The following is a 21347-nucleotide window of genomic DNA, read 5'->3' on the forward strand; positions in this document are numbered from 1 at the left end:
GAAATCACTCTTTCAGTAAAAGTGATTTGTGCATAATATGTGAAATGACAAGCAGTTGGATGAAAGTGCATCTAATGTAAATAAAAACGAGTTTGCGTTTGGATGGAGTGTCTTTATTTAAAATAAAACCACATTTCATTACCTCTGTCGACTAGATCATAACTGGAGCTACAATCCACATTTTCAGTGCTCGACCCACAGAATGATAAGAGGTAGCCCACAATAAGTTCTTCAGCTAATAAGACACAACAGGCTTTGGAAGACATGTCTTGACATTCATAAAAGAAACAGTGCAGAGGCAGTCACAAATATGGTGTTCTTATTCACAAGCGCTTCCACTTAGGCCGGGTTGGAAGCACTGTAAACTTTTCTTCTTCAATTATTGTCAACTTCATAGAAGAGCACATTAGGAGAGGAGAAATCATTAGAAGCCTGATTCTGTGCCATTTTGTCAAGTTCTCTAACATAACTGCACTGTTATCCTAACAAACATCTCATAGGCCTCGGACAACTCAAAATAAGTGAAAATTAGCTATTTGCTTTATGCTGTTTTTTTCTATTTAAACAAAGGCACACTATCTTCAGAGAAGGCATAGTAGCTGATTGAGGGGCATAAATACCTCAGTGGATGTGGGGGAGGGGGGATAGTGATCATCAGTTGGGGTTTTGCATAAAATGGATATACACATGGAATGATTGAGTCATGTATACAATTATTGTACTATGGAAAAACATTTGTTATTCAACTAACGCATCCCACCTCTCAAGTATTGTAAATAAAGCAAAACATTTCAAACACATTTAACAAGGGCAAAAAGCAACAGCAGTACCATTGTGTCCAAATACATTCATTGACTTCATTACACACATTCAGCTGCTTGTTCATCAATCAGACACGAGTTCCAGCATTCTCGAAGGAATCTCCATCCTATTCCACAAAGTGCATTTGCATTAAGAGCCCAATAAGAATGTCTTAGTACACATTGAGACCAGCACACAAACACACAAGAAAAACTGTACTGGAACATGATGCAAACTGGACTCATATGACATCATACTGGTTTGGTAGTTTTCATGGCGTGCAGGATGGCAGGCTTCTCCTCAATGACGCGCACCAGCAGGTTGTCAATGTACTCTTCAAGCTCATTGATTTTGCAGTCTTTCTTGGACAGATCCGCTTGCTGCCTAACCACCAGCGTGATGAGCTCTTCATGGGTCAGCTGAGTGAATGGTCCGCCGTCAGACACGCCTGCCACCTTTGTCAAGCACAAACACATATTAAGGTGTTCTTTCAGAAAATGTGACAGTGAATCAAAAGGTGAATGAATATTTTGAACAATCTGACACAAAACGTCTATTGGAGCATCTTGGGAGTCAATATGTGGCTATTACATTTATCATTTGTTCCATTGGTATTTTATAGTCATGTCACAGTACCTTAACATTTCCAGCTGTGCCACTCTGAGAACGTATGTCTTTCAGTGAAAAGGTGGTGGTGGGATGCTGACTTTCAATCGAGTGCATGGGCTTCACTGGATGAGGCCTGCAAGGAAATTCAAATTCTTAACTCCGCTACACTACAGAAAACTATTGGGTACGTCGCAAAAGTAGTTTTGCAGCAACCGGGCACCTCAGGTCAATGTGTTTCAAAGGGGTTTGCATAACATATAATAGATAAGTATTTGCTAAAGGTTTTAATCATGTTTTCAAAGTCCAAGCCTGAATTCACCAAGAAGGCCAACAATCCCAACCAAGGTAAAACCAACATCCAAAGATTTCTGTATCCGAATTGCAACTGCAACCACATTGCGATGTGAAGCAACTGCTTGCAAATGCAAACTCAGGACTTTTTAGGTCTCACCTGGATAACGTGGAAGCAAGGCCATCTCCATTACTAATCTGGGAATTGCCAAACTGAGGAGTCTCAGTGGGTGGCATCAATGGTTTCTTGGGTTTCTGTCGCGCAGACAACACTCCTGCTTGTAAGGACGGTTCATCCATTAGAACAGGGAGGGGGTCTGAAAAAGGGAAAGAGGACGATTCTGGAAAATAATCTCGACCATATGGATCCTCTCCATCGGAGAGATTAATTTGTGCCTTCCCATCAGATGGATGTCTTTGTGTGATGGATTCAATGACACCATCCCTTGTTGGGCGTTCTTGATTACCTTTGGTGGCTTGGTCTTCAGCCGAGGGTTCTCGTCGTAATGTAAAAGCCTTTATAGAGTTACTTCTTGATAGAGGGGATGACATTCGTTGAGCTGAATTTTTGAGGGGGAAAACTGGACTGGTTTGCCTGTCCTCATCCTCATCCTGTCTTTTGCTTGTTTCATAGCCATTCAAACTTGAGAAAGGATCCCTTGATTTCTCCTCACTGAATATTTGATCAAGATCATCCGCCGTCATTCCAAGGCTTTCAGGTTTTTGTTCCCTATGGGTTACACTGGTATAGAGACCATCTGATGCTCTAGCTGGTTTTGGTGGTACCTCCATCTCCGTTGGCTCTCTCTTGAAAGATCGTTGCCTCGGTCTAGCAGTGGGAACTGACGTGTCAGGGCTCTCTGGAGGTTTCGTCTGGTCGTCAAATGTTGACGAATCCCACTCCGTTTGACTGACAGAACTAGTCAGATATGCCGGTCGACTGGACTGTTGCAAAGCATTCTCGGATCCATTATGAGAGATCTCTTGGAAGCTCCTGCTTGTATTTTTTTCAGTATTTAGAAGTTCTGCAGTGACTTGCTTTGGTGGAAGAGGGGCCGCTACTTTTTTGGACGACCTATGTTTGCTTTCCTTGTGATGCGTTTGAAAATAGCCCATAGTATTGTTTTCTTCTGGAATTGAAGGTCCAGCCTGCCTTGGTCCCGCTGGCTCATCCACACTCATTTCTGGACCGACCAATTCTGGTTCACTGTCCATATGTCTTTGATTAACCTCGGCAATGATATGATCCCATCGAGTGTGTCCCTGTACTCCATGTCTCTTCTGGGGATATAGTGTCTCATAATCAGGAAGTGGCAGAGAGAGTCTTTTCGCCTGCTGAGATCCATTTGGGTCTCTTAAGATCTGCGCCTCTTTGGTTCCACCAGCCTCATATATGGGATACAAGGGTGGTAAGGGGGATCTTCCTGTCTTCTCAGCCATTGTGGGTGAAGATGACTCTGCACTGACAGAAGGGGAACCAGGAGGGCTTTTAGATGGGGAATCGGGGCGACTTCTACATGGGGAAGCTGTCGGACTTATACACGGGGAACCAGGCGGGGAACTCAGCGGACTTTTGTGCAGTGAATCAAATAGGGAACCAGTCGGACTTTTGTATGGCGAACCAAGCTGGGAACCAGGTCCACTTTTATACAGTGAAACAGGCGGGGAACTAGGCGGACTTTGGTGTAGCGAACCAAACGGGGAACCTGGCGGACTTTTGTGAAGTGAACCAGGCGGGGAACCAAGCGGGGAACCAGGCGCAGAACCAGGCGGGGAACAAAGCGGGGAACCAGGCGGCGAACCAGGTGCAGAACCAGGTGGGGAACGAGGCGGGGAACCAGCCGGACTTTTGCGCAGAGAAGAATACGGGGAACCAGGCGGACTTCTGTGCAGAGAACCAACCAAGGAACAAGGCGGACTTTTGTGTAGATAACCAAGCGGGGAACCAGGCAGACTTTTACGCAGAGAACCAAGCGGGGAACCAGGTGGACTATTGTGCAGAGAACCAAGTGGGGAACCAGGTGGACTTTTGTGCAGAGAAGCAAGCGGGGAAACAGGAGGACTTTTGTGCAGAGAGCCAAGTGTGGAACCAGGCAGACTTTTATACAGAGAACCAGGTGGGCTTTTATAAGGGGAACCAGGTGGGGAACCTGGTGGGGAACCACGCGGAGGTTTAGGCAGGGAACCAGACAGACTTTCCCTGAATCTCAGGGGAGCCAAGGAAGAATGAAGATTGGAGAAAGTATCAGGGAAGTCATATGGTACACTAGAGAGGGGAGATTCAGAGGTGACCGGGGAAGACCACTGTTGGTCCACTGGAACACTGGTGGTTTGAGACTCAGAGTACTCAGATTTTGGATGCTCAGAGGATTCAGATTCCAGAGAATGACTCAATCTGCCAAGAAGTGGAAAAAAGGCCTACAAATCAGTGACACTGTAAAATAACCCAGGGTTAGATCCACCAATGTATAAACCCATCACCAAATTAGCTTATAGCTTCCAGATAAGCACATTTTCATGACAAAATTGAATGCCAAACATTGTGTTACCCTTGTGATTGTTTGACAAAAGCAAAGTTAATATATTTCTGTAAACCACTGAACATACGTGTGAACTCTAACCATTTCATATCTACTAAACTGTTAGTAAGCACACCCTTTCATACCCAAAGACAAGGTACGGAAGCTATGCCTGCAAGATGTTTCTATTTTAAGTCAAAAATAAATATTTTGTTGAAAGGCTTCTTTCCGGCTTTCTACCTCCAAACTCAATTTAAGCGTAATGTAAAGCTTTTCTCCTTCAACACCCAAATCCACCATCAAATACAAAACTTAGTCATTGATAAATAAGTGCTTGCTCACCACAATGAACCAAAGCCAACAAAAATGCCACCAAGATCCAAACGTAGAGGAAAATTTTAAAAAAGGAGAAAAATGAAAAAACACATACCCAAGACGTCGTCATTACAAGTCACACTGTAACTACTTCTACAAGCTCTTTTCGCAACCTGTTCCACAACATCTTCACAAAAGTGAACACGCCCTTTTCCCCATCATACAACAGAGCAGTCTGGCTCAACAGGTCGGTCAACTTCTGGTTGGAAGACTAACGATAGTCCAGGAGTCACCAGTGCAAGTCAAATATGTCAATAATGCATTTAATATAAATGAATGAACAGGTCTCTTTCATTGTTGAAAATATTGTGAGGAGAATGTTAGACACTTTAATTTGCAATGTGACAAGTGGCTGCCACCTTTGTGAAACGAAAAAAGGGAGGAAACAGCACTTCAAGGACTCTAAAATTCTCCGTAAATAAATTCAGGCAAAAAACAACTGATTACCAAACAAGAATACCTTTGAGTGGCCATTTCTTCTCACAAATGCTTGACTCATACCATTTAAGTGGCGTTTTTAGGGAAAGTGACGCTATTCAAAACATCATAATAATGTTGATGCATTGACAATAAGAACCCGCGAGAATATCAGCAGGTTTATTGGCAGAAAATTTGAACTGAAACCTACCAGCCAATCGGGGTTAATCCTAGCAGATAAAAGTTATTCTGTCCGACTAACCTACTTTATTTTTTTGCACAGATCCTCTGGGATCAACGCCACATCAAGGTGCTCTTCAAAAAGACCAACATATTCAGGATTCCATTGTCCAATTTTCCAAATTCCTATTGCGTTGCTCTCAGGCTGAAGTGACCATTTTCAAAGAGACTCTGCAATTTGACAGATTGTTCTGTTTGGTAAATCTTATGTTACTACTTTCACTCACGTGGCATGTTTTGACAGAAACTGGAATCACACTTGTGCCCACAGGCACGAGGTTGGTGCAGTCTGCTCTTGGCTGTTTTGTGATTAAGGGCTGTATAAATGATTTTGATTCGCCCTCAGAAAATAATATTTGACAAGTCAAAGTAAATAAATAAATCCATTGTTTTTTTTAGGCTTACCTTGGTTTAACTGTGGACACTCTTGTGGCACGATCTTGGAAGAGCATGGCTGAGGAAGTTTGTGGGTTCAGGCTGTAATTCTCCTCATTAGATGGGCTTTCATTGCTGTTAAAATGAGTTGTAGAACTGTGTGACATATTCTCAAATGAGTTAGTGGCCTTGAAAACTTCCTGGTCTCTTGCATCATAGTGAGGATCTTGTGTGGCCATTTCTTCTTCTTCTTTAGGGTGCTGTGGAGCCTCCTCCCTTTTTCTTATGATTCCAAACAAAGAGGAAAGCCTTTCGGTCATGGATGCTTCCTCGTGAGTTTTCTGCTCTTCTCTTTTTTGAGTCGGTTCCTCCATTTTGTGGCGCTCTTCAATCTCTACTTCTTCCAGCCTTCGGCGTTGTTCTTCTTTCTCTTCCTCCCTCTGTTTTTCTCGTCTCACTTCATCCTCAGCAAAGTATCTGGTCCTCTCATATTCATCTGTCTTTCTCTGATTTTCTTCTTCCAGCCGCATGGCTTCACTCTGCCGTCTTTCCTCTTCCTCTTGTCGTTTTTTTTCCATCATGAGCCTCTCTCTCGTCTCTGACCTGAACAAAGGCACTGGTGTGTGTTTCTTTGCCAAGACACTGTTGGTGCTTTGCTGTACATTCTCCATAGAACCTTGGCCGGAGCTGCTTAAACTCAGGGTAGAGCCGTGTCTGGCCTCTGCTTCTTCAGCATAAATATGGGCGCCATTATTGCTGGAGTTATTTAGGTCACTGCTGCTGTGCTTGGAACGGCTCAACAAGGATAATGGACCTAATGACACCTTGCTGTCTGAGCTACCACTACGCTTGTGCCCAAGAAATTTGAATTTCTTCTTGACTATGGAAGAAGAGAAAAGGATGTGAGGCTATTGCTTACAGTTTGTATTCTATTCAACAGTCTCAACTTTGCTCTCTTAAAAAAATATTTATAGACTAATCATGGCAGCGCACATGGCAAGAAATAAATGGAGTCCATTGGTGTAGTTTGGTAGTGCCATGGTTCCCAACCTCACCACTGCAAAAAATTACAACTTTTACTTAGTTTGTAATTAACTCATTCACTGCCATTCCCAAATGTATTCGGGTTTTGGTTTTTCTTGCTGCGGGTGCCGATAAAGCAGTCGGACCTCTGGCAATGTTTTTCCCTCCCAAGAGGGGGCAGCATTTGCCTTTGTACAGCCACCCCCATTTCAGGCTCAGATAATTTCAGACCTATATAATTAAGGAATTAACTATTTTTTCTGATGAAGTCTAAGGTTTCTTACACTGCATTGAATGTGTATGTAATCCTAAAACTCAATATTCTGTGGGTCCTGCAATTTGAGTGAAAATGACAAAAACCCTGGCACAGGAGAGGACACATTTTTGTCAGCCCGTGAATAACTTAAATAAACATTTTTTGTTTTGTTTGTTTAAATCTACTCATGCCAGCGAACGTATAGCAACATGCAAAAATAAATACATAAATAAATAAGAGCTCTATCACTACATCACTGCTGTCAAACTCAAGGACTTCGGGCCAGATCTGGTACATCACATCATTTCATGTGGCTTGAAAAATAGAGCTGGACGAATAATCAAAATCGAAATTCTGATTTGCTTCTATGATTGGCTTCTTTTGCTCTTGACATTATTGTAAAAATAAAAATAAGAAGAATGGTGTGTTTGTGTGGTATATATATATATATATATATATATATATATATATATATATATATATATATATATATATATATATATATATATATATATATATATATATATATATATATATATATTTTTTTTTTTTTTTTTAAAGCAACATACCAAACAGTTAGGAAATGAACAACTCCAACACAAAAACGGAAAGTATACCTTCAGGGGTTTCGACATTGATACCAGATGAGCGGCTGCCGCTGAGGGACGAATTCTTAGGAGAGGAACCGAGGGTAAACGTGGAATGTGAGGTGCTCCGCTGCAACTTGGATTTAGGTGCAAAAAGGTTTTTAAGCTTTGATTTTTTTTTCTCTCCTGATGTTTGATTAGACGAGAGTGAATCACGGTCTCCTTCGCTGTCTGTCTGGGCTTGACTCATAACCGATCCAGAGTCAGAGAAGCTGTCTTTCTTCTTCAAACGGACTTTGTCTTTCAACTTGGACATGCGTGAACGAGGCTTGTCCCGCGTAGAAAGATCAACCATGCTCGCAGACATGTTGTTCCTCATGAAGGTGATGCCAAGCAGGACGTCGCCTCGCAGCTTGTCCGCTTTTCCGCTCTTGTCCACCAACGGGAACCAACTGAAAATGAGAGAGATGGTGAATTTAATACTGCAATAATTCAAGGTTTCTTTTACATAATGCACAATTGGAGGGAGTGGGTGGGAGGGTGGACACAAATTGGATGGTCATTTACCTGAGCATTGGATCTCATCTGACGTCGGCTGTGGCTAGTGAGCGCAAGCATTGAATTGTTCAGACAATAAGGATTTGATTTGAAACTTCCGCTTCTAATTTTGCAAAAGTATGGGTCAACTGCCCAAAACTGTAAAAGTAGCGGTACAAATATCACTACTTTTGCATGCAGCTCCTGTCCTGAGAGGGATATACAATTTACAGCACAAAAAAAATATATCACAATAATCGACCATGTTTCTTCTATAGTGCAATGTAAGATTCTAGTTATGGGCTAGTGAAGACATTTTGAAAAAAAAAGAAAAAGTTTGGTCTAGTTCAAAGTTTTGAATCCAACCAGGACTGATTTGCTGCTGTCAAAATGGGTTATACTGTATTTGTAAATTCACTCTGATAACTAACCACTACTCTTGAGAGAGTATTCAGGGGAAACAGGAAGTGCTTCACTACCATTATTTTCATTACACAGGCTGTATCGTAAACCAATCAGCAGTTTGTGCTTGAACTATTTCCGTGTACATTACCTTGATGCACTGGCCACTGAATAAACCAGCATTGCACTGTTTCACAGCAGGTCAATTAAATTTTAGTCCTAAAATGATTGTTCCTTGTTAGATGTTTTTTTTCTTCTTTATGATGCATTTGTTATTGGTGCAAATACTCCGGAGTAATTAATAGTCTGGAAAACTATGGCATGAAAAAAAGGCATGGGAATGTCTCAAAAATTAAAAAATAATGACAAGTGTTGTGGTGCTTGTTTAAAATGAGAAGCAAAAACACTTCCTTTCACTTCAACAAGATTGCATGTTAAGTTGTAACTCTGGTCACGTTAACTTTAACATGATCATTGGGCGTTTTTATGCAGTTCATAGAGAGTTTACCGCTGTATTAGTCAATTTACTGTCAGGCTCTTGTAAAGACAACAGTCAGGAGTCAAGCTTGGGAGTGAATCAACATTCCTCTGATTGATGTCATAAAGGTTATACGAATACTAATTCAAGCAGTCACATCTTCCACTCTGAGGACTGAGCCAAGTCAAACATGACATGTTTCAAAACAACAAATAGTTTGCATGCAAATACAAAATAAGATTTCTTTCACCAAACATCTTTCCTTTGGCAACATGGAAACCGGCAAAATTTAGCAGCAATGTCTCCAAGACTCCCTTGCACAGGGCTTATTTCTTGTCACAAAGAAAATGGTGTGAAAATGATATTGATTTGTATCAATGTTTGCATGAATCAAACTTGCCAGTCATCTTTTTGAAAAATAATCCTTTAATGGATTGGCTACTATTGGATAGCTACTCGGGCACTTTCTTTTGAGTCTCCAGAATTACTTAAAGGACAACCGACGTCTCCGGACAAGTTGTGTCCATAATTTGTAAAATGGCTTTAAATGACTTCTACTGAGCGTATTTTACAAAGATTCCACCGCATATAGCTATATTTTACGTTTTAAGACTCGCGCTGAATACTCCGGAAGTCTTGTTTTTGAGTTGGTGACGAGTCCGTACGTGACGTCACTAAGGGACCGTAAAAAAGACGCATTCTAGCAGTCCTTCCATCACGTCAATGTATTTTGCTGTATGTACTTGTTTGGTCTGGGGACCTCGTGTTGCACCCAAAAGCCGCCAGAAGGCCAGAAGAGGGCGTCCAAGCGCCATATAAGGAATTTATCAGCCTGTGGAAACGGAGGTGGCCACAGGAGGTCGTCATTTTGTGCCTCTTTTTTTGGTTGAGAGATTTACTCCCAATGTTGCCTCAAAATGGCACAAATAAATTATTTAATCGATTGCAAACATGTATGCTTTCCTCTTCAGAACTATTTGAATCATATTCATAACTGGATGTGTAACAAGAAAGCATATTCTCCGAATCTGAAGCAATTGATTTGATTCACTAGCAATGCTAGACGTCTTGGCGTGACGTCACGAACTGGGAGAGGGACTTTCTGAAAATGCCCAATTCGCAGCTCAATTTTTTGCAGATTTTGGACACTTTAAGTCATTTTTATTGGTGTTTTGCATTTGACTAAAAATATCATACTGCGTGTTTTGGGTAATTTAGATGTTATAAACGTTTTTCTGATGTCAGTTAAAAATCAAGTGACGTCGGTTGTCCTTTAAGGGTTCAATACTCTTTATGACTTGCACTGCCCTATTAAAAATGTTGCTAAAATAATAGACACAAGGACGAGCCTCAGATGACTTGAGGGCTTGAAAATGCCTGTAAGAAAAAAAAAACTCTCGAGACTGGTGCACCCACGCTGAAAGAAGGAGAGGTACCGCCACTCGTTCCTACCGACTGCTGTCAGGCTTCGCAATCCCCAATAATCACATGTGGGGAAAAAGAAAACAAAAACTGGACACTTGTACTGTAAATATAGGTTGATGCAATACAGCTAGATATATCAATATGCCTTTATACTTGCACTATGTATTCTTAATGAAACGGTTTTGCACATTTACAGTATACAGTTGACATTTTTATTTTACTATCCTTAGAATATCTTGTTTTTCTATCCTTTCACCCCCACACCCATCCCCTTTCAAATTGCTGCTGTGGACTGAAAATTTCCCCACTGTGGGACGAATAAAGGTTTTCTGATTCTGATAAAATTGCTATACGAATGAGAACAATAGAGGCAGAACTCAATGAAAGATACGACAATAAATTCATTGATGTAATTGGCATATCTACAAAAAACACGACTGCAATAAATAATTCAGTGAGAAAAAAAATACTAAAATAATACATTACTGCAAGTGCTGACTACTGCTATTAAAATGATATGGGGAAAATCAGATCATCCTATTTGAAAAAAAAAAAGGAAATCAAAACCAGAAACTGGTGCATCAAAAGAAACTGCTAATCAACTGAACAATGTTGTCCTAACCTGTCTAAGCAAATTCCAGATACTTTACAAGGAGTTGGACCATTTTGCCAGAAATCCAAACACGGTTGTTCTGAACAAAGTCAGTGAGAAAGAACGTTTGCACAGGGCCTTTTTACACTTTGTGGGAAGAGTTACGAATCAAGACTCAATGAATATTAATTGCATAAATTGAAAGGGCTGGGCCGCTCGGTATTCCAGTAGTTAGAACAGTGATCTCACAGTGCAGAGGTATCGAGTTCAATTCCAGTTCTGGCCTCTCAATGTGAAGTTTGAATGTTTTCCCCGGGTGTGGGTTGGTTTTCTCCTGGTACTCCGGTTTACTCGCACATTCCCAAAACATGCATGGTAGGCTGATTGAACACTCAAAATTGTCCTAAGGGGTGAGTGTGAGCGCGGACTGTCCTGTGATTGGCTGGAAAGCAGTTCAGAGTGTATCCCCCTTCTGCTCAAAGACAACCCGTTATTCCGAAAATGAATGAAAACAAAACATCACCTAATTGAGAATTGTAATCTATAAACTCATTCACTGACAGACATGTGCAAAAATGTGTCCACTCCAGTGCCAGGGTTTTTGTCATTGTCACTTGAATTCCAGGACCCACAGAATATTGGGTTTTAGGACTACTTAAACATTTAATAAAATGTTAGAAACCTTAGACTCTCTTCTTTTATCAGAAAAAAACAGTTAATTATATTGGTCTGGAGTTATATGAGCTTGAAATGAGGGCAGCTCTCCAAAATACAATACAATGCTTATTAGTACAATAACAATACATACATTGTACAGTAACAATGGTTTATATAGCACTTTAACAACAGCTGAAGCTGGACCAAAGTGCCAACATGTAAAAAAGGGAAATGCTGCCCCCTGGTGGAAAAGAAAAAAACATTGCCAGAGGCCATGGCCAGCGCTTTAGTGACACTCAAGCATGAAAACAACAAAATCTGAACATATTCGGGAATGGTGCTCTACGTCATATTTTCAATATCCAAATAAATTTGTGAATGGCAGTGAATGAGTTAAGTGAACTATTATATGGATGGAGCAATCATGATTGAAGATTCAATGAATGGATGAGCAAGAAGTTCAATGCATTGTGATAACAGATTTGGTTAAATTAATATCACGATCAAAACTAAGCATTTCTCCCCTAAGATAAGTAACATTCCAATGTCAACTGAGCTCCTTGTCAAACTGTACAGTTATTGTGGAAACCTTTTGTGAAGCTTCTCAGAAAATTGCCTGATGTGACTGCAGGCATCTCGACTGTGTCAAAATGTCACCTTGGCGTGCCTGTAGTTGCTTGACGGAGACAATGAATTGTTACATCAGCTGACTAACTGGGTGTTGATTAACACGCTGTTCTTACCCAGCTATGCCCCTCAAGCATGCGTTCGCTGTTCCTGCAAGTCAGGTTCCATCTGGTAACTGCTGAGAATCATTTTTGCAGTCAAAAGATGAACAGGGGGATGTTTTAAATACATGAAATGTCACGGATACAAAGTGTTTCTGTGTTTTTATTGCGCTGGAATGTTTGTTTTGACACAAGCCTGCAATGTTATGGCTACAATTAGCTACAACGGTATGTCATAAGCCCAAAACAGTTGCAAAATTTGTAATTGATTTCATTTCGATTGTGACGTTCAGGAAAACCTGCCTCTAAAATAGTTTAGAACTTTATTGTTCAATCTCCTGGGCACAAGAAAGACAGTATGCTTTGCGACAGCTCCGGACACAAGGTGATCAAAAAGCGGTGGAACAGAGGAAGAATGCTTGCCAGCATATGGTCTTTCAATGTTTTTATATGGTATCGTCAACAATGGTGCACTTTTTTATTCTCCCTTTTGACAAGTAAAAATATTATATATATTATAATAACTGCAACACATCATTATTCAGGTCAGTCGCTATTCCCCAGTTTATACGACTTATTTTTACATATCCATTTCAGACATTTTCTTGTAAAGTTTATAATTGTTTTATGATGGGTGATTTTTTTTTCATGATTTCCTGTGAGAGTATTTTTTATACCGAATAAAGTGGAGTTTCACCAACTTGTTGAACAATGTTCCCTGGTGATTTGATTAAAAGGATGTTCACATAGATTTCCACTGGAATTGAGAAGCGTAAGGAACCGAAATTCTAACCAAGAACAAGAATCTGAATTGTCCAACTTCTTATGATGCCCAACCCTAATGTTTAGTGACAACAATGTATTTTACTTCATGTTTTATTGTTTGTCTCTTCCCAAAAAGTGCTAAAAGGCCCTGTGCATACACAAGATAAGATGAGTGCAGTGCTCAAGAGAACAGGCCAAATGGAAATGGTGTTGATAAAACACACGTGTCAAAGTCAAGGCCCGAAGGCCAAATCTGGCTCGCCACATTATTATTATTATTATTTGGCCCATGAAAACAAATTAAACTTTTAAAAGTCCACGATGCTTGCTAAAGTCTGAACCAAAATTTCAAATTGTCATATGTAAAGCACAATAAGTCATTATTCGTGACTTTAGATTTGAAGTTGTCACCAAATACTCAAACTTTATCTTAATATGTTCAGAATATTTTGTGTGTGTGTGAGCACGTGTGTGTGCGTGCTTCTAGATGTTACACCCTCTGCAACATTTTTAATCTAAAGTAATCCAAAACATCAGGGTGTGAGCACATACAGCATAGAGGTAATGTCTCAGAGGAATGTGAGCAGCTGACACCAGCAATTGTCAGACAATGATTTCAGGGTGGGTCTGAAACACATCATATCTGCCTTACAGCACGTCACACCACAACAAAATGATTAAAACGGGTAACAAATGTGTGTGAAAATAAAATGTGAGTGAAAAATAATGACGAAAACAAATTCTGGACCCATATCACATTCACTGTAATGTTACCAAAACACATAGACACTCATTAGTGGCCATAAACTAGAATTCAACTGGCGAGTTGTGCAATGCTGCAAGTTACAAAAAAAAAACCATTTATTCGAGCCCATTTTGTTATTTTTGTCAAATGTGAGTTGGAACCTATCGCTACAGAGGACATGAAAACTCTGGTCTGGTTGCCAGCCAATCATGGGGCACGTATTGAGGAACAACCATTGAGACTCACACTGGCAGTAACCAAACGAGTTATGGCCTGGTCATGAATCAAACAAAGGGTGACCTCAATAATAACCCAATGGCGAGTATGCTTGAAACGTGAACAAATATCACTCGTCACTAGCAATAACATGGCTATAAATTGTAAATCCATTTGAGAATACAAATAATTTTTCAATTAGGTTTTTGGGTAATTTAAAATCTGGTTTGTATCACCATCATGTGTATTGCGATTTATAAAGTTAGCTTACTCTGGCTTTTGGCGTCCTCTGTTTTCGTACAGCTCCAACAAGTTGACTACCGCCTGACCAAGGAACTTGTCGAGTCCGGCCTGAACTCGATGCATGACGATGATGTAAAGTGTGCAGCGGTCGGCGTTGCCGGGGTGGAAGAGCGGCAGGTCGAACGAAGCCTCCTCTTTCCACATCGGGGCCACACTCTTCTCCGCAACTGCGGTGGAAAATTTGTCTTTGGCCACCTGGATGATGGCATAGGCGTCGTTCGTGCCATTCTTCCCCTTGGGGCGAAGGTGCCGAGCCTGGTGCACCGTTACCTGCACGCTGGTGGGGAACGACTGCTGGCTCTGGTCGACCAGAGACATCGCCGCAGTCAGCCAAAATGTAGCGATAAGCTTCCTGAACGATTGTGGGAAACTCGCGCTGGTGTTGTTAACCTGAGGTTTAGAGTTGCCGAGCTGAGCCTCGGTCCAGAATGATCAACGTTTGTCAGTCTCTTATTAACTGACAGTTTAGAGTTACCGAGCTGAGCTTCTGTCTCGGAAGCTGAGGTTTGTACGTCTCGCTATTCCTCGTCAACACTATATTTAAGCCGCTGGCAGAGCGCCAGGCGTAGACGTGAAGATAAGAGAGCAGTATTATCAAAATATTTGAAGAAGCTGTCATTAAATAACACACAAATCCCTTATTGTGCGTTGCGGAAAGTTAAAACGCTTACTTCCTCGATGTTCTGGATTGTCGTTGATACTTTACATACGAATATCCGATTGGCTTGATGTGACTGTCAATATTTTATATTATTCGCTGATTGGACCGTGATGCTGATGGGCGTCACTATTTGAGTCACGTGTTCAACCAAAAAGGTAAGTCCAATGATCGGCCAGGTAAAACTAATATAAACTGTACATATGTAATATCTAATACATCACAGTATGTCACTGATGTAAAAAAGGTGCAGTGACTCATAAAGTGTTGCCACAACGCAGAGGTTTCCAACTAAGGAAAGACTTCAATGTATAAATGCGTGCTTGAGAATGACGTTTACAGGCTGGCTGCTAAAATAAAACACCATTTAAAAAAATGTAAAATGGAACAAAATGCGCTCCTTAAACCGTAGTACTACTAATAATAATAATAACAACAACGATACATATTGATTTTTATAGCGCTTTAACAACTGATTCAATAGTTGGGCATCCATTTAATGTCTTAAAAAATAGGAAGGAATACTTGCACTAAATTGTTCACTTAGATTAATAAAAAAAAAATAAGTAGTACATTAATTGATTCCATCTCAGTAAAAGTATCTGAGTTTTCCAAAATATGCTGATGACTTTTGATTTATTTATCTTGAGTCTGCATCTGTTGACGCCAGAATTAAACATTTTAGGATATTGTAATGTTCTATTGGATTTTCTTTGAACAGTGACAAAAGGTAGTGACAGTAAGAGCGGAAGCCCAATTTCCTGTAATTCAACTTGCTTAGCTGTATAACATTTAAATATTAAAAACAGAACCAGTGGCTATTGGGGTTATTGGAAGGCCAAACAGGAATGGAATATACAAGTGAAAGTGCTCAGGAGAATGTATGATGGAAAATAATATTTCCACTCTGTCTTCGGAACTCTCACATTGTTTTAATTGACAATGGATTATGTACACGCTCGCACACACACAAACAAGGCCACACATGCATGAACTCACACACTCATACACTTTGCACATGCAAGAAGCAAACATGACTGTGAAAGAGTTACATAACATAGTGTACAATAAAATTGAATTGTTTTCGGAAATGCATAGAGAAAATAAAACTACAGTAAAGTCTCGTTATATCGATATTCAAGGGAGTCCGAAAAAATATCGATATAACCGGGACTATCGATATATCCGATCCTGTTTGCATGTAATTTTCTCTGTGCGTGCATAGAAATAGTATCGATATAACCGGGACTATCGATATATCCGATATCGATATAACGAGACTTTACTGTAAAACAATAAATCTTTCATTAAACTTAACTTTTAAACCCTCATAAACCAATATATGCATATGTCTTGTAACTGAATTTTCTCTTTATCATTAACCTCAAATTATTTCCCACTGAAATCAGCAACAATGTGGGATCTTGGTTCCCTTTAAAAAAAATCTTAAATTACATCACAATAATCAAGAGTCACTTCAAACATCATGTTATTTAAAAAGCTATTAAGGTAAGACTGGCGTTGATGTACAAATACAAATTAATTACACAGTGGTTTCACTCTTCCACAAACTGCTTTTCACTCCCACAGAACTTTGGGAGTGATCTGTGCCGCTCATGTCGTGGTCCAGTTCTCGAACCGAGATCTTCAGGGTGCCATTTGGGGCTGCAGCCCCCGGCACAGTTGTGGTGATGCTGTTCAGCGGATATGAACAGCGCTTTGCCTCCCGCTCAGCAGCAGCGGCTAGTTTCAAATTGTCTCTGCTGATGCAACGTCTGTGCGCGCCATTCATGGCCACCCTGCTGGCCACAGAGGGAAGCAGTGGGTAGGGTTTGCGGCTGCCACTGCTTCCCCCGTCGCTGCCCTCCGAAGGGCTGGTGGCCACTGACTGACCAACACGCTTTCCATTTGTCAGGGGGCCTGCGTGGCTCTCTGGGAGGCTGTGATGAATGCTGCCATTCTCACTGGTGGCTTGTTTATGGACAGCATGTGATGAGTTCAGGTGCTCCAAGCCCACGGGACCCAGAGCACCAAGGCTGCCCCCGCCTGCTGCTGTCCTTAAAGCTTTGAGACGATAGTGACCTCTGCCGTCACCCCGATGGTGATACTGGATACTGCCTTGTTTAGTCCTGCTGTTCACTTTCCTTCTCTGAGGATGTACCGGCACTGAAGCGTTAATGTTGGGGAAAACATTGTTTGATGGCTTGCTGACATTGTCGGTACTGGTGCCAGTGTTGACACCAGCAGCAGCCCGCGAGGTGTTGCTCGGAGTGTCTTGCGTCACTTGCATGAGGTTGGTGAGCTTGCAGGGTCCAGGTCCGACGCTGCTAATGCCACTCGGTGTGGACGATGACCGAGTTGATGAACAATTGTGCGAGTCGCCGGGTTGATGGCAGTTGATGTAAAGTTGGGATCCCTGCTCAGAGGTTTGCACGCCACTTCCTCTTGTGCAAGTGTGCGTGTAGGTAGACACGGGATGGGTGCCACTGTGACCCGGGCAGCACGGCAGCCACGAGCTCTGCACATCCACACGTCGGAAACAGTGGTGCACCACCAAGAACACTCCCAGGGCGATGGCCACGATTCCATAAAGAGAACTAAACAACAAGCTAGCATGCCCAGTGAGGAACACTGCCATGGCACCACAACACCACAGCACCACAAACAGGAAGTGGGTGGCAACCAAAATGAAAAACTGTGTCTTCAACGTGTACTGGTCATCTGAAGCCACATTGGTATTTATCGGACTCACAACGGAGTCTGACGACAGGAGGCTAATGCTTCCTGTCAGTGCAGGCTGGCTCTCAGTCACAGGGGAAGACGGCGTGGTTCCTCTGCATTCTTTGGCTGTACGATGCCTCAGGCAGAACCCAGTGCACAGGAAGTAGATCCAGGTCACCAACAACACTAGGCCTGCTGGGACAAAGAAAGCCCCCAGGCTGGGGCGCCACACCAGCCAGCAGCTGCAAGAGGCAGTTAAAAATCAGTGAAGGGTCAAGGAACTACAAGCACATCATTGTCATTTCTCCCAATCACACAGAATAATTCACTTTGCTGCTCAACATAAAGTCAAGGGCAGACTCAAGGATGAAGAAGTGCAGTACTCACTAAGGGCTGTTGTCTCCATAGTTGCTGACATTGACAGCTGCAGTGATCCCACAAATGATGAGAGGAACTCCACCAGCTATCAAATAGAACCTTGAATGAGAGTTAAAACACATCTGTTTGACCTTTGGCTGTGACCCTTTTAATGTATGTAAGTCTGTCATAAATGTCTCCGGCTGTAATATGAAAAGAACTGTGTGATCCTTTATTGTGTGAGTGGACGGAGGTCACTGAGGCAGCAATTTATTGCAGAATGGTGCAATATATCTGAGTGGGCAACAAAGAAAGTCTGGAGCAGCAGCACTGTGCATGATCTTTGCTGTGGGATCACAGGGGCAATGTGAGGCCCAGGAGAGAAGGAACACAAGGGATTATTTGGCTCCATCCAGATTTACAGCGACCCCTTTCTGCCCTGCTATGCTGGAATCTTACATTCCCGCTATTTCTTCTTGTCTTCCAATGGTTTGTGTCTTACAGAAAGCCTTCAAGGTTTCGTATAAAACAGAAGGACTTTGGTTGTTGAGCACAATGGCGCCTCTAATGTTACAGACTCTTGGTGGCTGGGCACAAGAACATCTGCCGATGGTCTAAAACATAAACCTTATTGACACCTAACAACAATCATATGGATCACGTGGAAGCAAATGTGAGTTCATGCTCTGACCTGAGCATGGGCCGCTGAGTAGGCGGGACAGTGGCATCCCCTTCTGGCGGCAGCGGCACTCTCCACATAGCTTCCTTATAGATGACTCTGGCACTAACGCCGATCCACAGCAGGGTTGACAGTGAGGAGTAGTGCAGGGCGATGCCCACCTGTTGTATAATGCTCACACACTAAGACTATACTAAGAAGAACTTTTCAGAATTCAGTTGTAAAATCACTTACTGCTTGACAAACAATTGGGTAGCTAGTCAAACTAATGCCCCCTACGTAGATGGCTATTGTCATGGCGATGTGGAAGCAAGTATTCAGCAATGTGTGCCAGCTTTTTCTTGAAATGCGAATGGAACTGATCATGGAACAAGAAAAAAACAGACATGTGCAAATGCGTTTTTAAATCCATTCAATCACATGAGCAAACTTTTAAGGTGCCACATGTGTCTTTCACTTCAATAAGTACCTGTGGTGGAGTATGTGAGTGATGATGATGGTGAAGAGGCAAAGGAGCAGCAGTGCAGTACAAGCATACACCACAGGGTGAAGCACCCTCACAGAGATGGCTGAGGAGTTGGGGAAGTCTGGTACTTCCTGGATAAGAAAAAAATAAACACAGTTAAAAGATGGTCTGGTGAGCATGTATGAGGTTAAGGTCTATCGTCCTACCTGCAGCACAGCATAGTTGCTAAGCAGAGAACAGCGCATTGTGGATGTTCTGCTGTCACTGTGGACCATCTGGCAACCCTCTGAGCTCCAGCTGCCATGTTTATTCAGTGTCTTCAGACTCCACTGGGCCGCCATAGCATCACTTCCGGGGGAGAAGTGACGGAGTGACACCCAGACGGGCTCTGAGTGGTTCCACATACTGCAACCGTCTGTATCACGGAGGAAGAAAAACCAATGGATGAATGAATGGTGGAGGTTGCATGATATCATTCATCCATTAATTGAAATGCTTATTCTCATGGGGGTTGCAGTCATGTTGGGGTTCCCCCTTGTTGTTTACAGGCAGTAGTGGGGTAAACCTTGATTTGGTTGCCAGCCAATCGCAGGGCACAACCATTCACAGTCACAATCACCCTTGGGCACAATTTAGAGTGCTCAATTGATCTACAAGTTGCATGATATATTAAAAAAATCCAATTATGCAAAGTCACAACATTACGAGTCCGTCATACACAATGGTGAGAAGAAACGAGATATTCTCCATGACTGTTTTTTTCAGGGTATCTGTATGATTAAAACATTTTACTTTTACTCTCTATATTTGAAAACAGATATCTAGGTAACTTTCCACTCAAAGTAGGCTTCATACTTTTTAATTGAAAAAAAAAAAAAAAGACAGGAAAAGGGAAAAATCATAAAGTCAACCACAGTTAAGATCTTCATTGATATAACTGGATTTAACCACGTGAAAAAGTGTTGGAATTTTTAAATAAAAATGACATTTTAAAAACTGAAAGAAGATGGCAGTAAAGATACTACAAAAGATAATGACATTGGAAAAACTGAGGTCGAGTTCATTCTTCCTCACCCAGGCCCACATAGATGACCGGAGTGTTGACACTGCGCCTTCGAGAATGTCCTGCACTGTTGCTTGAATTCCCAGTCAGAGGGAAAAAGCGTCCAGTTCGGAAGGCCACAAACTGCAGCTTGCAGTCTGGAGGCGCATCAGAAGGAAACAAAGTAGCGGGGAGAGTCACAGAGGCCACGGCTACTGAATTCTAGAGACAGAAAACAAAACAAGCATTAAATGTTGAAATCCACACACAAAATACTCAAAGCTCACCTTGAGCGGAAAATTGTTTAGTGACGTGTTATGGGAACCCGTGCTGCAGCGAAAACGAAGTTGTTGTTCATGTGAGAACTCTGTCATTTCCATTCCACTTGTGGTTGTTGAGAGTTCACGGCGCTCATAAGCAGTGCAAGTAATGCCAGTGAAGTGGGCTGGTCGGATTAAATGGGCTTCCATAACAATGTTCCTTGAAACCTGTACAAATGATGAACTCAGTTCAAGGCTATGGCTTGGAATGAACTCTAGTCTGAAAGACACTTGAACAAGATTTGTATTAATTCATTTATTTTTAAGTTCTGTTGCGAAAACCTACCATGGAAAAGTCTTGAGCATGGCTGTGCAGCTGAGCCCAGGCCAGAGACTCCAGAGATCCCACGATGGAGCTGCAGGCTCTCTTCTCTCTCTGGGCCAAAGCGAGGATCTGGTCATCCACTTGCATCAAGTTACTGCCCATTTCTACCAACACCCCTGGCAACTGGGATAAATGCAGACACAGTACACATAATGAATGTTACTACACGTGTACATATATGCACAGGGATACACTTACGGGCACTTTTGCTGGGCTCAATAATACGTGGCAGTGTTGTGAGAGCTCATCAGGTGTGCCATTACCCAATTTTACTTAAGTCATCATTAAGTCATCATTACATATTTGTTACAAATTATGTATCTTTGTTCGTCGACCAATCCTCCATGAAGCGTTTCCAGCTGGCCCAGAATACTGCTGCTCACCTCTTGATTGGTACTTGTAAGAGGGAGCACATAACTCCTATTCTGGGATCCCTTC

At 41.9% G+C, this 21347-nt stretch overlaps 3 protein-coding genes across 6 annotated transcripts in view; 1 reads left to right on the forward strand and 2 right to left on the reverse strand.

The window, feature by feature from the left end:
* The window catches only part of LOC148899316 (beta-4C adrenergic receptor-like), a 182361-nt gene that overhangs the window by 64399 nt on the left and 96615 nt on the right, over positions 1-21347 (forward strand). The window lies entirely within an intron of this gene.
* On the reverse strand, positions 98-15029 carry rab11fip1a (RAB11 family interacting protein 1 (class I) a). Of its 2 annotated transcripts, XM_088994482.1 has the most exons (7): positions 14310-15029; positions 7524-7945; positions 5658-6507; positions 2169-4096; positions 1862-2018; positions 1438-1543; positions 98-1256 (listed from the first exon to the last, which is right to left on the reverse strand). In XM_088994482.1, the coding sequence occupies exons 1-7, from the start codon at positions 14657-14659 to the stop codon at positions 1053-1055; spliced, it is 4017 nt and encodes a 1338-aa protein (XP_088850608.1). In that variant the 5' UTR covers positions 14660-15029; the 3' UTR covers positions 98-1052. The 2 variants fall into 2 exon arrangements, with proteins under 2 accessions (XP_088850608.1, XP_088850607.1); XM_088994481.1 differs by having other exon boundaries at positions 1862-4096.
* The window catches only part of adgra2 (adhesion G protein-coupled receptor A2), a 62640-nt gene continuing 57202 nt past the window's right edge, over positions 15910-21347 (reverse strand). For both annotated transcript variants that reach the window (XM_088994486.1, XM_088994485.1), the window contains 9 exons: positions 20871-21032; positions 20552-20752; positions 20297-20486; positions 19429-19637; positions 19226-19353; positions 18991-19114; positions 18769-18917; positions 18108-18197; positions 15910-17962 (listed from right to left, as the gene is read on the reverse strand). In XM_088994486.1, coding sequence (XP_088850612.1) covers positions 16543-17962; positions 18108-18197; positions 18769-18917; positions 18991-19114; positions 19226-19353; positions 19429-19637; positions 20297-20486; positions 20552-20752; positions 20871-21032 — 2673 coding nt within the window. In that variant the 3' untranslated portion in view covers positions 15910-16542. The remainder of the gene's footprint in view (positions 17963-18107; positions 18198-18768; positions 18918-18990; positions 19115-19225; positions 19354-19428; positions 19638-20296; positions 20487-20551; positions 20753-20870; positions 21033-21347) is intronic.

Source organism: Hippocampus bargibanti, linkage group LG04 (genome assembly GCF_051943395.1).
Source record: "Hippocampus bargibanti isolate YZ-2025 linkage group LG04, ASM5194339v1, whole genome shotgun sequence".
Taxonomy (NCBI): Eukaryota; Metazoa; Chordata; class Actinopteri; order Syngnathiformes; family Syngnathidae; genus Hippocampus; species Hippocampus bargibanti.